This window comes from Pinus tabuliformis, chromosome 1_1 (assembly GCF_031772625.1).
Source record: "Pinus tabuliformis cultivar Carrire ecotype Pingquan chromosome 1_1, CPIR1, whole genome shotgun sequence".
Taxonomy (NCBI): Eukaryota; Viridiplantae; Streptophyta; class Pinopsida; order Pinales; family Pinaceae; genus Pinus; species Pinus tabuliformis.
The window spans coordinates 544,660,826-544,687,812 of record NC_142297.1 but is presented as its reverse complement, the minus strand read 5'-3'; the positions used below and the strand labels follow the sequence as shown (position 1 = coordinate 544,687,812).

Below are 26,987 nucleotides of genomic sequence, written 5' to 3'. Positions count from 1 at the left end.
AAGAAAGTCAAGGATCAAGTACTTGTGCAATATCAATTTGGCATCAAAGTCTCTAAAAAGAATCTCAGAGTTCTGTAGGCAGTGTGAACTTAACACTTTTCTATGCAATCTACTACGTTTGCAAGTGAACCATCATGGAAGTGCTCGTAATCAATGCAAGGAATCATTGATAAAATTGTCTATTTTATGGTTGGAAATGTGTGTAATGTTTGTTGTTGCAATTTATTTATGAACACTATTTGAGGGCTTGGTTGAAGCTAATTATTTGCCAAATTTGGTTTGTGTTTGCCAAAAATTAGATCTCATTTGCTAAATTATATCTTGGTTTATTTTTCCTTGAATCCCAGGGCCTCATATGGAAGTGAAGGAAAAGGTAAAGGAGAAATAAATTATGTTACAACGCAAGACAATGCAAAAATACTTTTATTTTTTAACAAATGCATCTTATATTTCATTACTTCACAAAAGAAAATACATCATCTTATTATACATTTCTAGCAAAAGTAGTGAAATATTTGTTCCCCCTATTTAAGCAAAGAAGGCAGGTATGTATGTTTTAGCTCCAACTACAAGAGAATCATTGTCTATTCCAACATTCCTATCTAAGCTGCAAACTATATTGTGATATCAGATTCAAAGGTGGCAACATTCCATAGGTGAAATGGTGTACTTCCGATGAAAGTGGTTGGACAATGCCTTTACCATATAAACAGGATATGTTTATTAATCTTAATAGCATCCCTTATTGTTCTTCCTTCTTTTTTTAATCATCTTATCCTCAAATATGACCCTCTTTTACTAGAGAGGGGCAATGAATAAACTGATATTTTTGTAACAAACCAATCCCAAAAAGTTTTGATTGTCAGCCCCACATACATGTTGAAATGTTTCTTCCTTTTGGAAAATCAAACAATTGTCATTTGTAAAGCCTGTATGTTGGATTCTAACTTAATGCTATGTTCCCATTGAGGGTTAACCATCCAAGTACTTCGACTTTTGATGAAACTATTAAAATTTCAGTGCATTGTAAACAGACACATTGTCTAATTTCTCAGAGAGTCATTGTCCTATTAAAGGTAAAATGATCATACTTCACTTTTAAATCCTTTCATGTTGGATTCCATGTAACTCTAGGTTTTTATTTCTTACTATGTCTCAGGTAGCAATGATCAACACATCACTTCTTATGTGGAACAAGATGGCATTCCCATAAAATGGGAGTATGTTGAGAAGTAAGCTTCAATAGAAAGCATTTTAGCAAAAACAATCTTAACCTCGCACACTACCATGAATAGTCATCACCCAGAATTCGAAAGAGAGGTGCTCCAAAATGGTAGGACCATACAATTGAAAAGGATGATGTGTCTTTCAATGTACCTAGTAGGGAGATGGATAAAACAAGCATGCTCAAACTCCCTAAGGATATGAAAGGTAGATGGACTAGTGGCTATTCATTTAACTTAGTTCATGAGGGATTGTAAAAGAAACATTCATGTGCATATGCACCATGCTTAAATAGAATCAAAATTTCAAGTTTTAACTGTAGCAATTCATTGAGATGACATATATCAAACAACACAACTAAATCTTTTTAATACATAAATAAAATAAAGTGACTCCATGCAATCCAATGTTATGGCCAACACTGAGCGCAGAAGCTCATAAACATAATGGAGAAATGAGTCTCCTTGAACTTTTTCTCAAGCATATGAAAAACATCATCATCCCAAATGGGGAGCATGGATTGACTTGTCTAGGCTTATGGATATAAGAAAGCATGGCATTATTAAAGATCCTACATGGATTCCCCCTCATGGTTGGAAGCCTAGTGATAAATTTCCTTTGAATTATTTTTTTTTTAGACAAAGTTCGGTTGCTATGTATTAAACTGAAAAAAAGAAGGCAGTTTTCCATACATAAGATGCTTCCTGAGCATTCTGAATCCAAGGAATTACAAAAAAATTACTTTCCTTGATTCTTACTTTTGTTTTACTGCCCCTAAGACTGCTTGTACTACTGTAGATTCTTACAAACTGCAAGCCCCAAAATTTACATCTACAACCCATGACTAATCTATGTCTATATGACTTATCTTCCTTGCAATAGATCCTTCTGGGTCCATGTCTGGTTCGTTCGACTTTGCACTAGAAGAGGATGATGCATCTTTGAATTTTTTATCCATCATAAATTTGAGGATGGATATCTTTTCTTCAGCATGGGCGCATCTGTTGCTCAAATTGTTAAACTGTTCATGCAGGGAGTGAACTCTATGCAAGAAGAGATTCATCTCAGCCCTGTATTTCTCATGGAGAATTTTACATTGTTCTTCAAGCCTAGTTTCCAAACTGCGCACCTGATCCTCCAAAGCTTGCTGTTGTGCACGCACCTCTTCGAATTCTGCTTGTAAGTCCCTGCAATGAAAGCACTATTCTGGGCGCTCCATTGGGTCTGGAAAATGGTTGTAGGCGCTAATTAGTTTCTTATCTCGGTGCCTCTGAGAACTTTCCTTACTACTGGTGAGAGCCTCCTTTCGCGCAGTGGCAGCACCGCTCTTGAAAATGCAGAAGCCGCTTGAGGGAGTAACCTCGAACTTGAAGAGATTATCGCAGACTGCTTGGAGAGGAGCAGCGGCTATTCCACTCTTGAGACTATGAATACAAGTTTCTCCTGTGGGGAGATGAGTCTGGACACCAGGGGCATATAAAGACTTTTTCAGAGTGCTGTGATGGGAGGAAGATCTGCGCTTCCCAATGTTCCATCGCACCTTCCAACGCATATCTTGGCCAGAATCTGGGATCTGATGGTTAGGACGATTTCCTTCTGCGTGATGTTTGATTCCCATGCTCCGAGTAGATTTCCTAATCTGGATTCTGATGCAAGTCCTTTCTACCTTACCTACGCTGTCCCTTGCACTGTTGATTTGCCTGCAGTAATGGATTCTGTTGGTTACTGTTCCCCTAACGTTGACTGGCTGCGGAGTTCTCATGGTAACGGTTGGAAGGATGAGACGTTATTATAGCTGAGGATGCCTTTGGAACGTTCACAGGCCTTGTTGGCGTACTTGTCAGCATCTTTATTTAGTCCACGTAATATATGGTAATATCAGACCTCCTCCAGTGAGTCGTGAAGGATCTGGTTCCTACAGTTGATTTGCTGCAGTAGGGTGTTTGGCGTGCTCTGCCTTTGCACCATGAGTTTGATGATGATTGCTGAATCCCCGAAGACAATCACCTTCTTAATTCCTATCTTGAGCAGTTGGGTGAGTCCTTGGTACAAAGCCAATCCCTCTGCCCTGTTATTGGATAGTTCTCCCAACCCCCATTCAAAATGAAGAATAGTCTCACCATTGGCATTGCATATAAGACCCCCTGTACCTGCTAGGCCGGGATTTGATTTTGAGGCGTCGTCAAAGAACATGTAGAACCTATTGCAATTGCTCAACCAGAGTGCGAATTCCTCTTCCTTGAGTCTCAATTTCCAAACGCTGCTTGTCTCCTTCGATCGTAGATTTCCTTGCCTTGGTGCCTGGATGCTGGTGTTGTTTCCTTGTACACAGTTGATCAAATTTCTTTCTTCAACACTGTAATTGGTGGTATCGATCTTGCCTTGAGTGTGAACTATAATTGCTTCCACCGCTAAATTCTTAGCTTTGTGACACATGACTCTAGTATTGCAACCTTTGTCTTGAAATACCTTTCTGTTTCTTGCCAGCCAGATGCGCCAAAAAAGGGTTAAGGGTATAGTATTCCATATCCTTTGCGTTAATTTTCTCTTCTTTTCTTTCCATGGACAATTTTTCCTCCAATTGTAGACAGTTTCTGCAATGGTTGCCTTTGGTTCCCATGTGACTTCCCCGATTGAGGCCATCTGTCTCCAGCAATCATCTGCTACCTGGCAGTCTATGAACAGGTGTTGTATTGTTTCTTCAGCTTGACAGCAGTTTGGGCACCTGGACGGACCCATAATGCCCCTTTTATTTAAGTTTTCTGCTGTTAGAATCTTCCCTTTCAGGAGAAGCCAGAAAAAGAATTTGACTTTAGGGGGTGCTTCAGCTCTCCAAACCAATTTCCATTGACTCCATATGGCCTATGGGAAGGTGTTGTTGCAAAGATGTTGATACCCTGCCTTGGCTGTGTATTGAGTTCCCGTGGGATCCCAACGATAGCCATCTTGCTTGCCTCTTTGTATCGGAGCTTTACTTTGCAGAAGGTTCTTGAAAGCTATGACGCTTGTTTCTAGCTCTCTAGGGTAATCTGGAAGTTTCCAACCTGCCCAAGCTTGAGAATGATTTCCCCATTGCGTTATTTGAGCTAAGCACCATATACCTCTGTCATTAAGCCAACTAATGGCAGGAGTTGCTTCTATGTTGGATCCCATAGGTTGCTGTCCTAATATTCTGTCAGTGGAAAAATTAATGCTGCTCCCCCCTCCTGGGACCTTTGATATGGTTTGGGACATAAATGGTATGACTTTCTTGCAGAGCTTCCAGATTTTTGTGCTGTCTCTATTGGGAATATTGGTGTCCAAGAGTTGATGCCTTGTGTTGTTCAGATACTTGGCCTCTAGGACCGTTTTCCACCATGCTGTGGCCCCTGAAATCAGTCTCCAAATTATTTTAGCTCCAAGAGCTAGGTTCAGCAGTTTTGGAGATCTTATTCCAAGCCCTCCTTTCTCTTGAGGCTGAATGACATTCTTCCAGCTAACCAGATTGAACTTTTTTCTTTCCGTTTTTCCTCCTTGCCAGAGAAAGTGTCTAAGAGCTCTTTCCATTTTTTGATGGAAGGCCATTGGAGCTTGGTACAAAGAAAAACGATAAATGGGCAGAGAGGACAGACCAGATTTTAGAAGAACAAGGCGTCCTGCTGGATTCAGCCACATAGATCCCCATTGTTGGATTTTTCTCTTTATTTTGTCAAGGATTTCATTCCATGTATCGGCTTTCATAGGTCCCATACTCACCGGCATCCCTAGGTATGTGAAGTGGCTCCAGTTTAGCTTGTATGAGACTCCTAGAGTGTTTGCAATGTTGTGGATGGTTTGAGTTGTTGCGTTCCATCCATAGATGCAACTTTTTACCTGGTTAACTTTCCCTCCTGAATAATCCATGAATTGATCTAGAATCTTTTTGAAGCGCCTTGCTATGGTTATGGACGCTCCTCCCATCAAGAGGGATCTGCAAATTGGGAATGATTGATATTCTTTGTACCTTACTCAAATTGGATGCCAGTGATTAGGCCAATTCTTCGGTTGTAGTCCAAGGCTTTGCTAAGAGACTCAGCCATAAGAATAAATAAGTAGGGGGACAGGGGATAGCCTTGTCTTAGGCCTCGAGAGGATTGGAAAGCAACACAAGGTCGACCATTGATCAGGGGGGAGATCCAAGGATTCGAAATGCAGGCTTTGATCATATTAATGAAGGAGAAGTTGAAACCCATTTTATGAAGCACTGCAAACAGAAAGGAGTGTCTAACCCTATCAAAGGCATTGGAAAGATCTAGCTTTAGGACAAATCCTTTCTCCTTTCGGCTTATGCTTGAATGAATGGCCTCTTGCACGAGAAGGATGGAATCAGAGATGTGTCTATTGGGCAGAAAGCCTCCTTGGTTTTCTGAGATCAAAGAGGAGAGAAGGGGCTTGAGTCTTGCTGACAGAATTTTTGTAATTATTTTGTATGTTGAATTGCATAAGGATATGGGTCGAAATCTTGAGAAGGTGGAGGGTCTGTTTTCTTTTGGGATTAAGGCTAGATGGGTTGAGTTGGTGTATCCCCCCAGTTTGCCTTTTCGTAGAGCCCAGCGTATCATCTTTAGGAGGTCTTTTTTGATCAGCTGCCAGTATTCTCTGTAAAAACTAATTGGAAACCCATCAGGTCCTGGAGCTTTGTCTGGGTGAAGACTCCAGATTGCTTTTTGAACTTCTTCTTCTTCTACATCTTGAGTGAGCTTGCTGTTCGTTTCTTGAGTGACTTCTGTAGTCATGTATTGAAGTATACTTGAGTAGTCCTCCTCACTTTTGTCCTCTGTAAGGAGATTTTTGAAATGGTTGGTGGCTGCTTCTTTTATAGAGTCCTGGGTGTCGTAGCTGTTTCCTTCACTATCTCTAATTGTACTCACAGTGTTCCTGGTCTTTCTAATTGTAGCCTGCTTATGGAAATAAGATGTATTTTTATCTCCCTCGTGCAGCCATAACTGTCTTGACTTTAGTCTCCATTTGGTCTCTTCGTCCCTTATTGTTTGTCTCAGCTGGGAGTACAATCTTATCTCAGTTTCTTTGGCTTGCTGGGAGAGACCAACAACTTCGATGTTTTGCTGCACTTCCTCAAGATTTTTCTTGATGTCCTTTTTGATCAACTCGGGCTCCTGGTAATTAGTCTTTGCCCAGGCTTTAAGAGCCTGTCTAGTTTGCTTCAATTTTGTTTCCCAGATATATGTCGGGGAGCCTTCCACATGCTGGGTCCAAGCCTGCCCCACCACGTCTCTAGCTGCAGGGATTCGATTCCAGAGGGAGCAATATTTGAAAGGAAGAGGTCCAAGCTGGCAATGACTGTGCAAAGTGAGCGTTATTGGATAATGATCCGAGGCGGAGATGTTGAGGATGTTTGACTGGCCGGTAGAGAAGGAGGACAGGTATGCGATATTGATGAGGAACCGGTCAAGCCTCTCCATGATATTGCCTGCTCCTAGTCGCCTATTGCTCTAGGTGTACCTGCGGTTCTTGGGTTTTATATCAACCAAGTCTTGTTCCCGCATAATGTGCTCAAGTCGGTTTCTGAATGGGTCTGGGCTGAAGTTTCCCCCTCTTTTCTCATTGGCATGCAAAACCAGATTTAAATCCCCTGCAAGAATGAGATTGTTGTCTTGGTCTTCTTCTATATTTGTTTCTAAAGTGTTCCAGCACACTTCTTTTTCCCTGTATTGATTCGGCGAATAGATATTGTATATTTTTACAGTTGTTCCGTTTTCCTTGCTTTCTAGTTTAACACTGATCCAATTCTGATGTATTTTGGCAAAGTTGCAGCTCCATTTACTGTTGTCCCACATAGTTAGGATGCCACCCGAGGCTCCTCTTGCTTCACTGGCACAACCGCTGTAATGCTTTTGCTGATTGATGATGCTGTTGGTTTCGGATTGATCTTGCTTTGTCTCTTGGATGAGGATGATTTCAGGTTTTTCACTTTGGATTAATTCCTTAAGGGTTGCTATCTTGGAGGGGTGCCCTAATCCCCTACTGTTCCAGGATAACATTTTCATCATGATTTACCGGTAGCATGGAGAGGTGCTCGCCTCTCTTTGCCTTTGTTATTGTTTTCTTTATCCGAATGTCCAACAATGAAGGATTCTATAGGAGTCTGAGATCCCATGGCAATATCTTTCTGTGCACTTTCTTCTCTATGTTGTTTAGCCGATTTTCTGCCTGGCCCGTGTTTTTTGGGTATATCGCTGGTTGCTCCATGATCCTTCGATGAACTTCTGGTAATCCTTGCAGAGGGGGTGTCAGGGGAGGGTTGTGAGGTATGAGGGGGAGAGGGATGAAGATGTGGATCTGATGGGGAAGTATCCTGCTCGGTTTCTTCCTCAGAGAGGGCCGCAAAAGGGTTAGAAGAAGGAGGAATGGAAGGATCTGAGGGTCGAGGGGGTGAGGAGGGATGATGAGGAGGGGGCTGCTGAGAGGACGAAGAAGGGTGCTGATGGGATGAATGAGGATGGTTGGGTTGTTGGAGAGAAGGCTCAGGGACTTCAGATTCCAAAGGTTTCAGAGGAGGAGATGTTTTTTTTCTTTTAACAGTTTCCCATTGCCCTTCTTGCTCTTCTGATTCTACATTAATAATTTTAGGGCATATATTTGCAAAATGGCCATATTCGTGACATACCTTGCATTTGAAGGGTATCTGTTCGTAGTCCAACTGCTGAATATGGCACCACTCGTCTACTTTCAGTTTGATTGCTTCCGGTAGTCCACGTCCCAGATCAACTTCAACACAAATCCGCGCACAGGCCTGCATGTTATCCTTGGGTTCACTGCGATCTATGTATTTTCCGACCGCGTTTCCTATTGCTTTGACCGAATCATCACCCCAGCAGTGAAGAGGGAGATGGGACAGCCTGACCCAGACTGGAACTGCGCTTGGTATGTCTAGCTCTGGATCGAAATCCGGGGTCCATTTGTTGAGGTAGAGACCCCTGGAATCCATGAAGTAAGGCCCGTTTCTGAAGATTAGGTCCTTGTCTTCCTTAGTTTCGAAGTGAAAGGTAAAATATCCTCTGCCACAGAATCTGATGGATATTTTCCCTTGGGTCTTGTCTGCCCAGTTTCGTTCAACCCACCTTTGCACTGTTTTGGGCGAGGGCCATAGTCCTGTAAATTGCCCTATTAAGCCTTTCTCTGCTAAGGAGATGGCTGCCATGCGAGGGATAGTCGGAGGCAGATGAACTTCCTGTAAAACATCTAATTTCTTCACGAACTTGGTTGTTGTTGGCCTTGGTCTTTGCTGTGGTAGAGATTTAACCAGTTTGGAGAAAGCTTGTTGCAGTTCTGAATCCCCACCAGGCGGATCCGGAGGATCCATGGAGCTGATCGATCAAGCAGCAGCAAACGGGTTCGATGGTCAGGCGCGTGCGCGCGCACAGCAGCAGCGGGCTTTTACTATAAATTTCCTTTGAATTATTATTGGAAAGGAATGACATTATTAGAAAATGATTAGAGAAAAAATTGGCAAGTTGAAGAAGTAAACATTAGTAATTGTTTTATACTGCAATTTAACTTATCATCATCTTAGCCAAAATAGACTTTGTCACGACTATTTTTCCATTCTATGTTGTAAAGTATGAATTCAGAAAACGTAAATTACATTATGGTCAAATTGTTGACAAGTCTCGTTGAAAAGGTTAACAAGCTAGAAATGGATGCTCAAAAAAACGTGAGGGAAATCAAGTCTACAAAAATTGAATGAATGGAGTGTGTATATTTGGCAGTAATTATTTAACGTTAATGTCACCAAGCCCACAAATACAATGCACTATTATCCCAAATATAATTTGTTATCATAATTTTCATCTTTATTTAGCACATTAACGATGAATCATTTCCATCACATGATGATTACAACCAAAATCCTTTATCCATTCACAAAAAAAATGAAAAAGGAAATATTTAAAGATATTTCTATCAAAGGTTTTATTTTGTTTCCTCGATATATTTTAATGAATTACGTGATTTTAATGGATTGAGTGAGTGTAATTTGTAGTGATTAGTACAAATCTATTTTGTAATGAATTTCTTAATGAAGTTGTCTAATTAACATATTTTAATTTATATATTCTTATTAAATTAACATAGTTTTAACTTATATATTCTTATTAAAAAGTAGACAACATTTTACATTGCATAAAAAAATGAAAACCAAATTTCTTTTTGACAAAAAAACTAATAGCATTGAGCAATAAGACTCTAAATTTTTTGGAATGGTTGTGATAAATTAATCTATTTTATTGCTTTATTTTGTCTTCTCAAAATTGGGTTAAAAATATTTTGTTACTTTTGTTATGAATATTAATTATGCTTCATTTTATTCTTGGCAAAGAGATTTTATTAATTATTCATGAACCATTAAAAAAAAACATATTAAATAAATCCTCTATTGATGATTCATTAACAATTCAAATAACTCTCCTCTTTCAACCTTTTTCAACCACTTCGGCGTTACCTTTCCCCGTTGCAGGGATATGCTAGTTGTTGTAATTGCAAGAACCCAATGTAAATCAAAACATTTAATAACTAGGTCTGCCCCAACTTAAGGATAGACCATGTTGTGACCATTACCATGATGTCTCATTTTGATTTAAAGTTAGAACTTAAGTATGATGGCATAGTGATAAGGCCAAGGGTAGGGCTACACTTAATATATAGATATGTTAAATCAAATAAGCATCCAGACTTTTAACCAGGTCGAGGGAATCATTAAATAAGAACATATTGGTGTCAAAAGGTTTGGGATATAGTTGGGTTGAATGTTAAAAAATCCCTATTACTTATATAGTAAAGTTACAAGGTGGTTAATGATAACCAAAGAGGTTGCAAACCTATTAATGATCTGACAAGAGAAAATATAGGTAGCAAATTAAAATACCTCATAGGATGTAGGATGTCAAATAAGAACACAGTTGTGTCAAAAGGTCTTATATGATCTAGTTGGGTTGAATGTTACAACAATCCCCTTTGTTTATATAGTAAAGTTACAAGGTGATTAAGGATAACCAAAGAGGTTGCAAATGTTTCAAATTAAAATACCTCAAAGGATGTAGGATGTCAAATAAGCACATAGTTGTGTCAAAAAGTCTTAGATGATTTAGTTGGGTTGAATGTTACAACAATCCCCTTTGTTTATATAGTAAAGTTACCAGGTGATTAAGGATAACCAAAGAGGTTGAAAACCTATTAATGATCTAACAAGAGAAAGTGTAGGTTGCAAATTGAAATACCTCATATAAAGTTCTTGATAATGGATTAGTGCTTATATTACTAGAGGAAAATTCGCAAGTAAGCTTGAATACACAAGGAAAGTGTGAGAGATTTTAAAAAAAGTATGATATTGAGGTACATTACATGTGGTAAGTGTTTATATTTTAGAATATTGTTTTTAGAATTTTTATTTAATTATTAATAATTACTAAAAATTGCTCAAAAAAGGTGCAAATATAGGCGGATAAGATTATTAAGTTGGGAAAAGTTGAAGTTTGGTATCATAATCATGCAAATGATATTGAAATATTAACAAGAGCAAGGTGGTGGCAATGTCACTACCATTTGTTTATGGACATTGCTACCACGTGGGTTTTTCTTAAGAAAATATTGTAACGAAATGTCTTAATGAGATAACTGAGTCAATTTATAATATATTTATATATTTTCTTTTACAATATTGCATAATTGCAAAAGAAACATTGAAAGAGAAGATGTTAGAGATATTTTCATGAATGACAGGTCGTGTCTTTTGAATTTATGGACATAGTTTATGGACTTTTGGCTTATGGCTACATAGCCACATCCTTAAGAAGACAATAGCCATGGTAAAGTTCGCTAGTTATTTTGTCAATTATGAACATTTTCCGTAAAGTTCGCATGTAGATAAGATGTAAATGAACAATAATGGTATCAAAGAGATCAATCTATGAGCTCTTATTGCAATCACATAGAGCACAAATAATGGATTACTTGATACTTTGAGATCAATGGACAAGCACAAAGAATGGATTACTTGATAGTCTAAGATCAGTGGACAAGATATAACTGTAGTGATTTGTTCTTTAGGCATCGAGGCATTTAAGTTATCTAAGTTGTGGAGGCACCATTCACTATGTTTTCTACTTGTTAAGAATTTTTTTGCTTATTTTCAATATGCCCATCTATTTTCTACGATGTACCAATTCTTTTGTTAAATAATTGTGTAGTATTCTAAGTTCACAAGGTGTTAACCATGGGGAAATTTGTACACCAAAACAATGGAATATTTTGGGATTTTGTTGACTTTTTTTGGGTTATATTTGGGTCAAACTTCACTCCTTCCCCAATCAGTGTTTGAAATTAAGGCAAGAGGAAGTGGGGAATTTTTCAGATCTTTGCTTATGCACAATTTTGTGCTTTGCATAAGTGTGAGAATTATCAGGGCTCGGGATATTTCCATCTAGTTTGGTGGAACCCTTAGATCTGTGTTTTCAGAACACAGCAAGAGAAGATTTGGTCTGTACATGATGTGTTGTGTATGAAAATAACTCAGGGAGCCCATCAGGGTTTTCTTCGCCATTAGAGCTTGGATAGGTTGTTCTCCATGTCAGAGAGTCTAGCAGCAATCCGTGTTGAAGAAGGTCAGTATTAATATAAGCACAAGGAGTCCAACACAGGTACCCATTATGGATGTTTTGCAAATAGTGTGTTCTCCATTTTAGAGAGTCTAGTAGTAATCCGTGTTGAAGAAGGTCAGTATTAATATAAGCACAAAGAGTCCAACACAGGTACCCATTATAGATGTTTTGCAAATAGTGTTTTAGTGTGAAGATTCCATGGAAATGCTTTTTGTTAATGTGGCAGTGGATGCGCTAAGAGTGCTACTCATTATTTGATTATTTAAGAAAATTGTTGATCCAGGAGGATCTCGTTAGATCAGTTACAGAGGTTCAGTGTCTCTCCCACTTGTTGTTTTCTTTCCACAGGGGGCCACAAGAGAGCTTAGTCATTTTCCCAGCCCTGAAATGCCCATTGTCTCTCTACACCAAGAGAACTTCTCAGAGCTCACAGATTTTGTCAATGCATCTGCAGTATTCTTCAAAGTGTCCACATTTACCAGCAACACCTTTTTGTCTTCTATCATATCCCTCACAAAGTGATACTGAATATCAATGTGATTTGTCTTTGAATGATATGCAGGGTTCTTTGCCAAGAAAATTGCACTTTGGCTGTCACAGTCTATCCTTATAGCTTCCTGTACTAACCCCATACTTGAACACAATCTCTACAACCAAACTGCTTCCTTTCTTACATGAGTGGCTGCCATGTATTCTGCCTCTGTAATTGATAGTGCCACTACAGATTGTTTCTTACTCATCCAACTGACTGCACCTCCAAATAGGTTAAACACATACCCACTTGTAGATCTTCTCTGATCCAGATCTCCAACCCAGTCTGCATCAACAAAGCCACGAATATCCAACACTCTGTCCAATCCTAGTCTTCCGTGGTAGCACAGACCATAATCACTAGTGCCACGAAAATACCTGAAAACCTGCTTCACTGTTGTCCAATGCTCCTTTCCTGGTTTTGACATAAACCTGCTCAATACTCCCATTGCATGTGCAATGTCTAGTCTAGTACAGACCAATGCATACATCAGGCTACCGACTGCACTTGGATATGGAACACGGGACATGTCCTCTTCCTCTTCTTGTGTCTTGGGACATTATTCAGTGGATAACCTCACACCTACAGGAATAGGAACCTTCACCGGTTTACTATCTTGCATATTAAACCTCTGCAGTATTGTCTCGACATACTTTGCTCTGGTTTAACCAGAGCTTCCTCTTTGCCCAATCTCTTTTAATTTCCATGCCCAAAATATAGTTAGCAGCACCAAGATCTTTCATGTCGAATTTGGAGAACAATTGGGTCTTCAAATCTTGGATAATTTCTTTGTCAGTTCCAACCAGCAACATATCATCCACATACAAGGCCAGATAAATAACATGGCCACCAATTAATTTAAAATACACGCAGTGATCTGCTTTGCTTCTAGTGAAGCCAAGTCCCCGTATAAATGTATCAAATTTCTAATACCACATCCTTGGTGATTGTTTTAACCCATACAGAGACTTCTTTAACTTGCATACCAGTTCTTTCTTACCCTTCGCTGCAAAGCCTTCAGGTTGCTTCATGTAGATTTCCTCTTCCAGATCCCCGTGAAGAAATGTTGTCTTCACATCCATCTGTTCTATCTCAAAATCAAAAGCAACAACAACAGATAAAAGTAATCTAATAGAAGTTACCTTGGCAAGAAGAGAAAAAATATCACCAAAATCAATTCCCGTCACCTGGGAATAACCTTTTGCTACCAACCAAGCTTTGTATTTCTCCACTTTTCCTTCTGCATTTGTCTTCTTTTTGACACCCATTTGCTGCCAATAGGTTTCCTTCCAGCCGCAACTCCACCAGATCCCAAGCCTCATTTTTGTGCAAAGATTCCATTTCATCAACCATGGCCTCTTTCCAGAGTTTTCCATCCTCTGAATCTACTACTTCCTTCACAGTTCTGGGATCATCGTCAGTAATAGATAATGCAAAATTTGAACAGAAAGCAGATGGACTATACCTTTCAGGCTGCCTTCGTTCTCGAACTAATCTTCTCATAGCCGGAGTTTTTGGCTCTTCATCTTCTGATTCCTCCTCTGCTGTAGAGTCTGATTCTTCCTCATTTAGCTCAAACTCTATCTTCTCAAATTCCTTTCGTTGGACTTCATGTTTAATAACATCTTTCACCTCTCCGAACACCACATCTCGGCTGTACACAACCTTCCGTGTGACTGGGTTCCAAAGCTTATAACCCTTTAAACCATCCTTATACCCAATAAAGATGCACTTTTTCAGATTTACTATCCAACTTGGTTTGTTTCTCCTTTGGAACATGTACATATGCATCACATCCAAATACCCTCAGATGTGAAAGAGAGGGTTTCTTACCAGTCCATACTTCTTGTGGAATCTTATCCTCCAACGCTGATGAAGGTGACCTATTGACCAGGTAACATGCAATATCCACCGCCTCTGCCCAGGATTCCTGTCCTAACCCGGCACCACTGAGCACGCTTCTTGCCCTTCCATCAACGTCTTATTCATTCTTTCTGCAAATCCATTTTGCTGAGGTGTATATGGAGTAGTCTTTTGCCATGCTATACCACACTTCTTACAGAATTCTTCAAATTCCTTACTGCAAAACTCTCCATCGTTATCTGTCCTCGGCACCTTTATCTTCTTCTCTGTCTAGTTTTCCACCAGAACCTTAGATTCTATAAACCTGTCAAAGACTTCAGATTTCTTCTTAAGGAAATATATCGATGTATTCCTTGAGAAGTCATCTATAAATGATACATAATACACAAACTTACCCAGTGATGGAACCTTCACAGGTCCAAACACATCATTGTGCACAAGTTCTAATATCTGTTTCGCCCTCTTACTACCAGAGGGGAAACTCACCCGATTCTACTTCCCATATACACAATTTTCACAGAAATCATAATCCAGAGAGCTATTACTCATACCTTATACCATACCTTTACCATGAAGTATCTGAAGGCCCTTTTCTCCAATATTTCTAAGCCTTGGATGCCACAGCATGGTCTTCTCTCCAGAGACCACTAGATTTTCTGCTCCACTTTCAGGAGCCACAGAACTATTGCACCTATCAATAACAGTGCTACCTTGCAGCTTATACAGAGTTCCAATCCGAACTCCCCGCATCAATACCAATGCTCCCTGAACCATCTTGCATGTATCCTTCTCGAACACTGTTTTTACCCCTGCATCATCCAGCTTGCTAACAGAAATTAGATTTCTTGTTAATGCAGGAATATGTAGAACACCTGGAAGCGTTCTAACCATTCCACCTTGCAACTTAAAATTTACTTTTCCGCGACCAACGATTCTAGCCTTCCTGTCATCCCCCAAGAAGACATCACCACCATCATATTTCTCATACTCGCAGAACCTCTCTATGGGGAGTGAAGTGAAAGGATGCACCTGAGTCAATCAACCATGCCTCATGATCTACATGTGTACTTGAAGAAGCCAAGTACACATCCCCACCTTCATCTGAGGTGGTTTTCGCCTCTGTAGAAGGAGCCTCATCAGATCCCTTTCCTTTGTCAGGAGCTTTAGATTTACAGTCCCTTTTGTAGTGCCTTTCCTTTCCACATTTCCAGCACACCACCTTTATAGGTTTTCCTAGAGATTTAGATCTCCCACTCGATGACTTATTTTTGTTTCTGTTCTGGGTCTACCTTGTACAGACAAGGCATCACCATTTTGGCTCTCCATATTTTTTTGTCTCATCTCCTCCATCAGCAAGGATGAGACTATTTCATCAACATGGAAGGAAGTTGCATTGCTACCTATTGCAATAACCAGACTATCCCACGAATCTGGTAGAGAACACAACAAACTGATGCACTTATCTTCATCTGAAATTTTAATATCAACAGATGCTAACTGACTTACCACAGTATTAAATGCATTCAGATGCTCTGTCACCGAGTCTCCATCTTTCATCCTCAGGTTATACAGCTTTTTCTGCAGGAATAGTTTATTCACCAGAGACTTAGATTGGTACAAAGTCCCTAACTTGTCCCACAAAGCCTTCGCCGTAGCTTCCCCTGATACATTCAGCAATACTGAATCTAAGACACACAATCATATTGTGCTCTTTGCCTTCTGATCCAACTTCTTCCATTCTTCATCGGACACTCCCGTTGGTTTAGTACCCAAATATACCGCAATCCACTGGTCTTTATCCACCAACAGATCCTCCATCTTTAGTTTCCACAACTCAAAACTCTAACCATTAAATTTCTTGATCTCTATCTTTCCACTACTCGTCATCTTCTTTCACCACCAGAATCGATCTCGCAGATCTCCCACTGAAAAGGGTTTACCACAAGCCCGAGCGAAACCCCTCAACAATAAAGGCGTCCCCTTGAAGCCAAAACATCTCTGATACCAAATGTAGGTTTTAACCCCGTACAGAAATTACTTGCATACGAATTCTAAAACATAGAAAATAAACAATGCGAGAGCATAACACATAAAACAAATATACACAGAGATTTTCCCTTGGATCCCAAAACCGAGACTACCAGCTTGATTTTTCATTATATTCCTTTCAATGTTACAATACATATTTATACATGCCGAAGCTTCCAATACCATGGACCGAAAACCATCGCGTCCAATACCATGGACCAAAAACCATCGTGTCCAAAAAACATGTGTGAAAATCATGCACAAAACCATAGGTGGGTCCGCCCAACCTAACATAGGGTCCAAAACCAAAATTTTCTAGGGCGCTGCCCCAGACCCCATAAAATGGGGTTACGGGTGCCATTCAAACCCCCTGTTAACTACGTGGAAAGAATATAACACAACCCAACAATGTCATCATCAGCAATTTTGTCTAGTGTCGTTCAGTCTCGACAGTGTTGGTTATGGATTAGGTTGTTCAAGTGATGTCTATGGTTTTTCATGGTGTTCAGTTGATATGGTGTTGTACCTAGTTGTTGACAAGTGTTCATCATCAGTTCCGCCAGGTTTGATCATCGACATGGGTGTTTTGTCCGTTGCAAGGGGTTTGATATGGGTTCGTCGTCATATGATGTTTGTCACGAATGTCACTTTGTGACAATTTGATGTAAAATGTTATTTTTAAAAATTAACCTAATCCTAAACCCTAACCTATCAAATCCATGTATTAAACCATTAAACCTAATCTCTAGACCTAAACCCTAAGTTCTAAACCTATCGAACTTCATCACATTACAAAACTATGTCATAAAACAGATTAAAACATAAAACTATGTGTTAAACCATGTGTTAACTCTCGACCTATATAACATTAAAAACATTATAATATAAAATACACCACAGTCCCTAACTGCAGCTTCCTAAAATGCATCGGACTATAGTTATGTTCACATGGGCGACAGGTATAACCGTTGGGTCTTCGGAAACTGCAGAGTTAACACAGTTAACCGTAACTGCACAAAGTAACCTATGACATGTGAACGGTGCGTTAAACAACAGTGGAGATGATAGGATTTAACCATAGCAGATATCAAAACCGTAACTGTGAGCACGTGAACACTTATACTGTTACTGCGTCGGAGAGGGTTGACAACTCACAGTGACCGTCGAAGTTTGTTGTCACATGCAGAGTCAACAAGCGTTTCGAAACCGCTGGAACAAACCTGCATCAGTGTCCATTTGTGGTTATATCGTGACCTGTTCACATGGAAACAGTTAGCCAACGCATCGTTTGATAACCTGCAACGGGTTCTGTTGATAAACTAAGGTATTTTTGGTTTTTGTAATTAAAGTTTGGGCTATTTCTAATACAAGGACGTTGTAACCAACACCTAAGGTGGCTCTATGTTATAAGACCAAACCAATTCATGCCAAACTTATTTTGAGAGGCTTCGAATGTACCTGAAACCCTATAAATTCACCATTTTGTTCATGAAGAAGGCATTAGTGGTTTTGAAGTTTTGTGTGTAGATTCTGGAGGTTATAGGAAGTTTTTGTTTTCAGTGTAACAGGAGCATCTGGAGTCGGAATTGGGATCCATGACAAGAGTTGGAAAGATGGTTCAGAGAAATATCCTTTGACAATGACCAAAAGTGCTTGTGTGCACATTCAGTTTGGTCAAATCTCTATGTAATCGACCTTTTTTGTTTCAATCCTAATAAAGTAGTCACTGATCTTGAAAGTGGACCCAGAGACGTAGTCCATTAGGGACGAACTCCGTAATCAATTTTGTTGTCTGGTATCGCTGTGTTTTTTCTATTTTCACTTCTGTTATGCATCTTACTTATGTTTTATCAGCTGTCGTAAAGTATTTCTTCTCAAACAATTCTCTCGATTTCCGCACTTTCAGTTAACATTCAATTCATTAATGGCTAATCAATTCTACATCAGTTTTAACATATGATCATTTCAGATCATATAATTTGGTATCATAGCAGGTTTCGTTTGTAGAATTTGCCATTGAATGTTAACCAGGTCAAAGTCGCAACGTGAACAAGGAATCCTTAAGCAGATTGATCCAGAGATTGGAGAGCGACGAGTCGTTCATAATTCGACCATGATAGGATCTGTTGCAAGTGAAAATACTGAAACTAAGATGAGCAATAAACAATTTCAACAAGAATTCTTGAATATGCAGCAGATGTTGGGAGAACTCTACGAAGACAAGAAGGCGAGAGATGCAACTTATTCTTCAAAGACATCAAAGAAGGACAAAGGTAAAGGCAAGGTTGATAAACCACCTTCACCTCCATCATCTCCATAATCATCATCTTCTTCTTATTGCAGTGCAGAAATGAAAATAGAAAAGAAACCTAAGAAAACATCTCTTTTAAAACTTGATGTAAAATTTGAGTTACCTATTTATGATGGTGAAATAAATCTTGAAAAGTTAGATAATTGGATTAAGCAATTAGAAGTGTATTGTCATATTCATAACATCTCTGATGATAAAATGAAAATTCGGTTAGCTACAATTAGAATGGGGGGAACAACTTTAATCTGGTGGGAAAGTAAAAATCAGATAGATGTAAAGTGAAAAGGAAAAGTCATCTCTTCATTGTCTAAGTTTTTAAAAGCTCTTAGGAAACAATTATATCCTTTGGGATACATGCAGGAAGTTGTTCTTGATTGGCAGCATCTGAAGCAAGGTATAGGGCAGAGTGTTCAGGAGTTTACTCGGGAGTTCAGAAAGAAAGCATTGGCGCTCGGTATTTCATTGGATACACGTGAAACTTTGTTAAAATACATCGGTTGTTTACATTCATATTTGCAACGTACATTATTGATGTTTAATCCTGTTGATTTTGATGAAGTGTGTGTTCAGGCCATACATATTGAATCAGATGGTAGACCATTCAAGTTTTCATCGCAATCATCCAAAGAGTTGGAAATCAAAGATTCCAATGACAGTAAGGGGAAGAACAATTCGAAGAGAAAGAAATCAGCGATAGCTCATAAGGAAAGACCTACTTGTTCTCATTGCTAGAGAATCAGTCATGATGAATCGAAGTGTTGGAAACTTCATCCAAAACTTAAGCCCAAAAGGTTCCTTAAGGAGAAGGATGAAAAGAAGGCAATTGCAGTAGTCCAACAAGATCTAGGTTCAGATTCAGGTGATGAAAGGAGGATAACTGCTATGGTTACGACAGGTAAAACTTCTGACACTGGTGCAATTTCGAATACTATTACATCTTCATCAAACATAAATCCTTCAAATGAGGATAAAAGAGTTGAATTGTTTAACATCAGGATAACTTCTAAGCATACAAAGATAGATATAATGTTTGACAGTGGATCATAGGGAAATGTACTATATGAATATTTAGTTAAGAATTTGGGTTTGGAAACATGGAATCATCCAAGACCTTACCCATTAGGATGGCTAAATAATAAAACTCGAATAAAAGTCACTAAACAATTTCGATTAAGATTTCCATTACATCTAATTACATTGATGAAGTGGAATTAGATGTGGTTCCAATAGACATATGTGGAGTTGTCTTAGGAATTCCTTATCTTTATGATTGTGATGCAGTATTTTACAGGAGAGAGCATAAATATCACCTTAAGAAAGATGGGGTTGAATTGATTGTCAGGGCACATCAAAGTAAAAATAATTTGAATATTAATGCTAATCAAATGAAGTGATTAATAAGTTCAAATAAGATATTTGTAATCATGTGTGTAAAGGAACAACATAACAATCAACATAATGCTTGTTCAAATTATGAGACTTAGCTTAAAGATAGTTTGATCAAAGAGGTAGAAACTATTCCAGTTCTACATAAAACCAAACATCTTACATAAGCAGGGAATACCACATGAATTACAGTTTGTGCCTAAAAATCCTCTTCCTAATGTCAAAATGAATCAATTCAGTCCAAGTTTGGAAAATATCATTTACAACGATGCAAGTCAGTATTGGGAAAGTCCATGTTAAATTTCTCTTATATTGTGTCACCAATTCATGTTTTGAGCAGTTTGAAAGCCTCTTTTCAAGTGGAGAGGAAACCTATTTGTTTTCATATCAAAGCCTTTTCTAAAGCAGTGTCAAAGTATCTAAGGGAAACTTATGCATCAGGGGAAAGTGTTAATCAATGGAAACATCATTTAATAAATGAATAAAAAGTGATTCAAACAAATCAACAACTAACTCAATACTTTCAAAATCAAAATAAGTTCTAGTAGTTGTCACCATACAATTTGATGGGTTTATTGCAGCAAGTTCACTTAGTAATCAGGAAGCAGGAAAGTATGTCCAGTAAAGTAGTTGGTTTGATGTCAAGAATGTCTTTGATTGTCTTTGTTATTCTGCAAAATATATTTTTAATACATGTTAATGGTATTAAACAATATCCTATAGAGATTGTTTTCAAAGATTATTATGAATCACTAACTCAGGAATTTCGTGGAAAGAAGTCAATTTCCATGTTCATAACAGGTTGTTTTACCATCGTTGTAAGTTGTACATATTGCAGATGGAAGGAACAGGGCATCGATTCAAAATGTGCTATGGTCAGCATCATCAGGGTCATCACTTGCAGGTGATGGATCGCATGTATTGGTACTTCATTAGGACAAGGTGGAAAGTGAGGGAGCTCTACCCTCATCGACTATTTGTTTAGTCAAACTTTTGTGGTCCAAAAGATTTCAAGTGGAGAGGATTGATCCAGGAGGATCTCATCAAATCAGTTACACAGGTTCAATGTCGTTGTCGGCAATTCAGTCCGGTGTCGTTTAGTCTCGACGGTGTTGGTTATGAATTAGGTTGTTTAGGTGATGTTTATGATTTTTCATGGTGTTCATTTGATATGGTGTTGTACCTAGTTGTCGACAAGTTTTCATTGTCTGTTTCGCCAGGGTTGATCATCGACATGGGTGTGTCATCCGTTGCAAGGGGTTTGATATGGGTTCGTCGTCATATGATGTTTGTCGCGAATGTCACTTTGTGACAATTTGATGTAAGAGGTTATTTTTAAAAATTAACCCCTAAACCATAATATATCAAATCCATGTATTAAACCATTAAACCTGTTAGCGTTTGAAATTTCACCTCAGGCTGAAAAGGCAAATCTCAAAGCTACATCAAACCATTTCACCTCGTAGCTAGCCCTACGGGGTATGAGAAGGCTCTCTCCAGTCTATCTCGGTAAAATCTTCAATGGATGAGATGACCAACAAGGTAACACTGATATTAGGCTAGTAAACTGATTAAAAAGTTGATTTAGCGGTTTTTGGGGCTTTTTGGTGGCAAATTGAGGATCTGCAATTTAGGGTGCGGGGATTTGACACAGTTTCTGCAGGGGGGCCTTTGGGGCAAGGTAGGAGCTTGTGTAGATGTCTTTAGCTGAAAGGGATGATTTAGAAGAAAGATTAGAGGGCTAAAGAGAGCAAACAATGGATTTGAATTCTCTTTAGATAGTAGAAAACATAGAAATTAAACAAATTTGAAAGCAAAGCATGCAAGCATGAATTCTGACTTTATCACTTCATTTGTTTAATATGCAGCAGTATAGAAAGGAAATGAATCACATAACAAAGCTTACAATAACATGAAGAGACACACCATCAACACAATGAGTCCACAAGAATCCCAATGATGACTGCAAAACCCTGGTCTTCCTTAGCCAAAAATTGCAGAGATACAAGTGAATAATACAATGATAGTTCCTCCCTCAAGAGTCCAACCATGAAAATGAGCATGAAAGTACATAATATAGATGATCTAACCTCCTCCCCACCTCTAGGGGTCGAGCTAACCATCCTAGGAGTTGTTTGAACAACTCCTAAACTAAGCACTACAAAATAGGTAGTCAAAACCGCTTGCCTCTAAAAACCTGGAAACCAGTTCATACAGTCAATTTTACTCTTTTACATGAGGAAAACTTCTAGAAGAGTAAAACAATAGTAAAAGTATCTAAAAAGTTCCACAAGTACAATCAAAAGGACCACCATCGACCTCAGCAAGTCAAACTGGAGTTGAACTGTAAATTCTGGGCTGAACTGGTCAAATCTGGCAAAAATTTCCCAAGGGGTCGCGCACATCCAGTTGAAGGGGTCGCGCACTTTGGAGGCCTGTTTGGAGGCCTTCCTGGTATCAGAATCAGGTGCAGGATAGCGCGTTGGACAGGTCTCTAAGTCTACTTTCCAACCCAACCGGAATTTGTGGATTTGGAGGTCATTTGCCCAGTCAAAAGTCAATTCTCCCAAGACTACTTATGCAGCTCAAAAAAGGGGCAGAAAGTCAAAATTTGGCTGTATTTTGACTTTCTGGAGACCCAAAACTCCATGAAAACTCAAGCTAATCCATAGGCATGTGTAACTTTGCATGAAAAATCCATCAATGTTGAGTTTTCGCAAAACGGAGCTACGAGGACAAATGGTCTCACCGGGGGCGAGACCCCTTGAGGAGCCAAAACCTGTAAATTTCCCAAAAATGCCAAAAATGGGCCAAAACTTCCAAATTTTTTTGTGCTTGATGCTGTGATGAGGCTAATGAGTGTCATGATGGGTGAGAGAAGCCTCAGCCAAGATGCGGAGTGGGTTGGCCTTCTTCTTCCTCCCAAGGGCCTCGGTCAACCTTCTTTGGACTATTTTCAACTTTGCTTTACAAACATGCATCCTAGCCCAATAGTGGTTTTTCATGTTCCTCAGCAGCCTCTTGTCTTGGTTGGCCTTCGCCAACAGCCTCTCCAAATGTGCATTGACCCGGATGAGCATGGATTCTCTCTCAGCAGGCAATAGGTCACCGGGCCTCCTAAGGTTTAGGACTCGATCATTTCGAATCCTCCAAATCTCATCAAGGGCCTTCTCCTCCTCCAGCTGAGTGTTCCGCTGCTCTAAATATGTGATGGTCCACTGAGCACCCTCAAGTCTCCGCTGCAAAGTCTCATTCTCGGCCCTGAGCTGCTGAATGATTTCCTTTGCCTCCTGGCTAGAGGAACTGACCTCAAGATCGATCACTGGATCCTCATGAACCAGTGGCTCTTTGCCCCTCTGCTGTATTTGTGCTGATGAAGATAACAAGGCCCCTTCCACCTGATGTGGAGAAAGCACTTGCTGCTCTGAAGATGAAGGCGAGACCCCTTCCACCTGCTGTGGAGATAGTACTCACCTAGCTGCTGCAAATAAGGCCCTTGGGCCTTTCTGGTAAGTGACCATGGGAGTGGAGCTGACATGTCGAGTGATGGGAGCATCAGGCTGCTGAGATGATCCTCCCTCCTCATGAATAACCTCCTGATGTGGCTGAGGTGGCACTGTAAAAAACTCACGGGAGATGAACTCCTCCCACGAGATGCCCTGCTGTGTCAACTCATGCAAAACAATGAGCTGAATCAAGCCATAGTGACAAAGACTCCTGTACTGCTGGGTCGGGGTCTTCCTCTGCAACATGGGTACCATCCTCTGAATGTTCTGAAAGAGGAAGGTCGGGAGGTTCATCATCCTCACCCGGGTGAAATGCATCAATAGGCGAACGTGATATGAATACACTCGTGAAAATCTGCCCTCACAGGTGAAATACTGCATGATAAGTCTCATGAGAGGGGCATACTCACTCCGAAGAAATCTGAATGGGAAAATGCCCACCAACTGTTCCACATATGATGACCGGATATAGGGCTCAAAGTGAACAAAATCAAGAAGTCTGCGCTTCGACCACACCTCACCCACATTCGGTATACTTGTAGCCTCTGAGATCACCTCGGGTGTCAATATGAAATTCACCCCTGCAAGAGTGACATGTCCATCATGGAGGTGTAGGACAAACAAACGAGCTAACTCTCTATGGTGCTGAATCTGTGAAAGCCTCTCACAAAACTGATAGCATGACATGTACCGGAAACAATTCAGTGCCAATGGACAAGCCTGCAATGCTGCCAAAGAAATAGGCTCTTCCCTCTTATGATGACCTCCCTTACCCCCTCTCCGAGGCCTCCTCTGTTCCTCACTCTCTTCTGATGATGAATGGTCAACACCTTGCTCATAAGTCTCGGTATCTGACATGGTTTTGGAGCAAGGTGGGCAAACTGAAGGACAAATTGAACTGCTGCCTCTGCTTGCAAAAATACTGAACTCTATGTTGTTTCAAGGGGAGAAACATGAGGGGAATGTTAGGGGAGGGAATTTCTAAACAAGGAATGGAAATATATGATAATAACAGGGAATTTTCAAGGGAAACTTTACACATTATCATGCATATAGGAGCAGTTTTAACATCGGGAAATCATGTGCATAAAACATGGGAAATCATTTGCAAAAACATCTCATATGGGGAAAAACATGTATAATAATGAACATGTAAGGGGATACAGATATCAATAGGGGCATAAGGACACCATACACCAAATTCACTTAGGAGTTCATGTGTGTTATAAGGCAGATTCTGCTCTTTTTGTTCTTTAAGGGTTACGTGCACATTAAGGAGTACATACTCAACATTTTTACATCAAGGGAAAGTAATTCATGTACAAGGGGATGTCAAGGATATATAGGGGTTTGTACATGCTTTAAAATACACAGCACATTATATTTACATGACTCTCTTTTGTCTTTACAATGTATCTTTCTTTTTGTTTTAGTTTTGCATGTGTATGGTAGAGGAATTTAGGGTTTGAGTGCTTGTGAGAGGGGTAGGGTTTATAACTTAGGGATGGGGGTAGGGAAACATTTATGTGCAAATGACATAGGACAGAGATGCAAGCATGATTATTATGAAAGAGGGGAAAAAGGAAGGGATCAATGGGACAATAAACACTTGAAAACAGTCATAAACCCTAGCATTTCACAAACATTAGCAACAGCCATATTAATCCATTCACTTGCAAATTTAAATGATAAAACCATGACACACATCATTATTTTCACCATCCATATCATTATTCATGAATTGAGTGCCTACCTCGACCGATTTAGCAAGTTCGAAGAGGAATGAGAGAATTTGTTTGCAGTTTGGTGACAAACAGCTGAAGGGGTAGCGCACAGCCCTGGAGGGGTCGCGCACAGCTCAAGGGGTCGTGCCCATTGTGATTTTGCACTGCCGGAAGCTGCTGGAGGGGTCGCGCACCACCCAAGGGGTCGCGCACGAGCTTGGAAGGGTCGCGCACCTGGAAACTGCCCAAAACACTGTATCTTCGCCTTCTTCGACTTGCACTCTCTCACAATCACTCTTAGAAGCTCGAAATGCACAATGAAAGTTAAAGGAGGGAGAATTACCTTTTATAATCTCACTTTTGAAAAAATTTCATCCAAAACCCACTTTATAAAGTCTATTTTGTCACTTTTTAAAAACACTGATTTTCTTGGTTTCCTTTATCCTGAAGTTGACTTTTGAGTGCTTTCACCTGATTCTTTTTGCAGGGAGATCATCTGAAGAACTGTGGCAAGGGGACCATGGTTGTTGTTGTCTTTCTGAAGATTTCTTGGACACTTAATATTTTTACAAAAATTATCATGACCTTGGCTTTAAAAACAGAGTTTTTAAATCCAAGGTTAAAAATGATCTATACATGAAGAAAATCTGAAAGGAACATGTTTACCATCTTCCCCTTGGCTTGCTGGTCACTCAAGGACTCTCAGAAACACGACCTTGCTAACCTTGCTAAGATAACTAACCAAAACCTTAGACCTAAAATTTTGACATTAAGACCAAACAAGAGCATTTTGACAAACTCAATGACCTGATATGACCTGATCCAGCAAAGCCAAAAGGGATATGAATAGACCAGTTCCTCCATCAGGGTTAGGGCATGCCTAACGGGATGCAAATTTTTACACTGATGGGACACCTACTAATGCAAATGCAAAGAGCTTTGATCACTGATGGAGGGCTTTCAAGACCGACACTAACAAAACCTAAGCTCTAGACCTAAACCCTAAGTTCTAAACCTATCGAACCTCATCACATTACAAAACTATGCCATAAAACACATCAGAACATAAAACTATGTGTTAAACCATGTGTTAACTCTCGACCTATATAACATAAAAACATTACAATATAAAATACACCACATTCACTAACCATAGCTTCCTAAACCGCATCGGACTATAGTTATGTTCACATGGGCGACAGGTATAACCGTCGGGGTCTTTGGAAACCGCAGAGTTAACACAGTTAACCGTAACCGTGCGAAGTAACCTGTGACATGTGAACGGCGTGTTAAACAACGATGGAGATGATAGGATTTAACCATAGTGGATATCGAAACTGTAATTGTGAGAATGTGAACACTTAGACCGTGAATGTTTCGGAGAGGGTTGACAGCTCACGTGACCGCCGAAGGTAGCTGTCACATGCAGAGTCAGCAAGCAGTTCTGAAACTGCTGGAACAAACCTGCATCGGTGTCCATTTGTGGTTAGCTCGTGACCTGTTCACATGGAAATAGTTAGTCAACGTGCCATTTGATAACTGCCAGTGGGTTCTGTTGATAAACTATGGTATTTTTGGGTTTTGTAATTAAAGTTTGGGTTGTTTTTAATACAAGGACCTTGTAACCAACACCTAAGGTGGCTCTATGTTATAAGACCAAACCAATTCATGCCAAACTTATTATGAGAGACTTCGAATGTACTTGAAACCCTATAAATTCACCTTTTGTTCATGAAGAAGGCATTAGAGGTTTTTTTTGAAGTTTTGCATGCAAATTCT

At 39.6% G+C, this 26,987-nt stretch overlaps 1 protein-coding gene across 1 annotated transcript in view; it reads right to left on the bottom strand.

Annotated features, from left to right (window-relative positions):
• Positions 1-6,665, bottom strand: part of LOC149214256 (uncharacterized) — a 39,519-nt gene extending 32,854 nt beyond the window's left edge. The window contains exon 1 of the mRNA XM_089389345.1: positions 5,780-6,665. Within this exon, the coding sequence (XP_089245471.1) occupies positions 5,780-6,665 (886 nt within the window). The remainder of the gene's footprint in view (positions 1-5,779) is intronic.
• Positions 6,666-26,987: the final 20,322 nt, after the last annotated feature.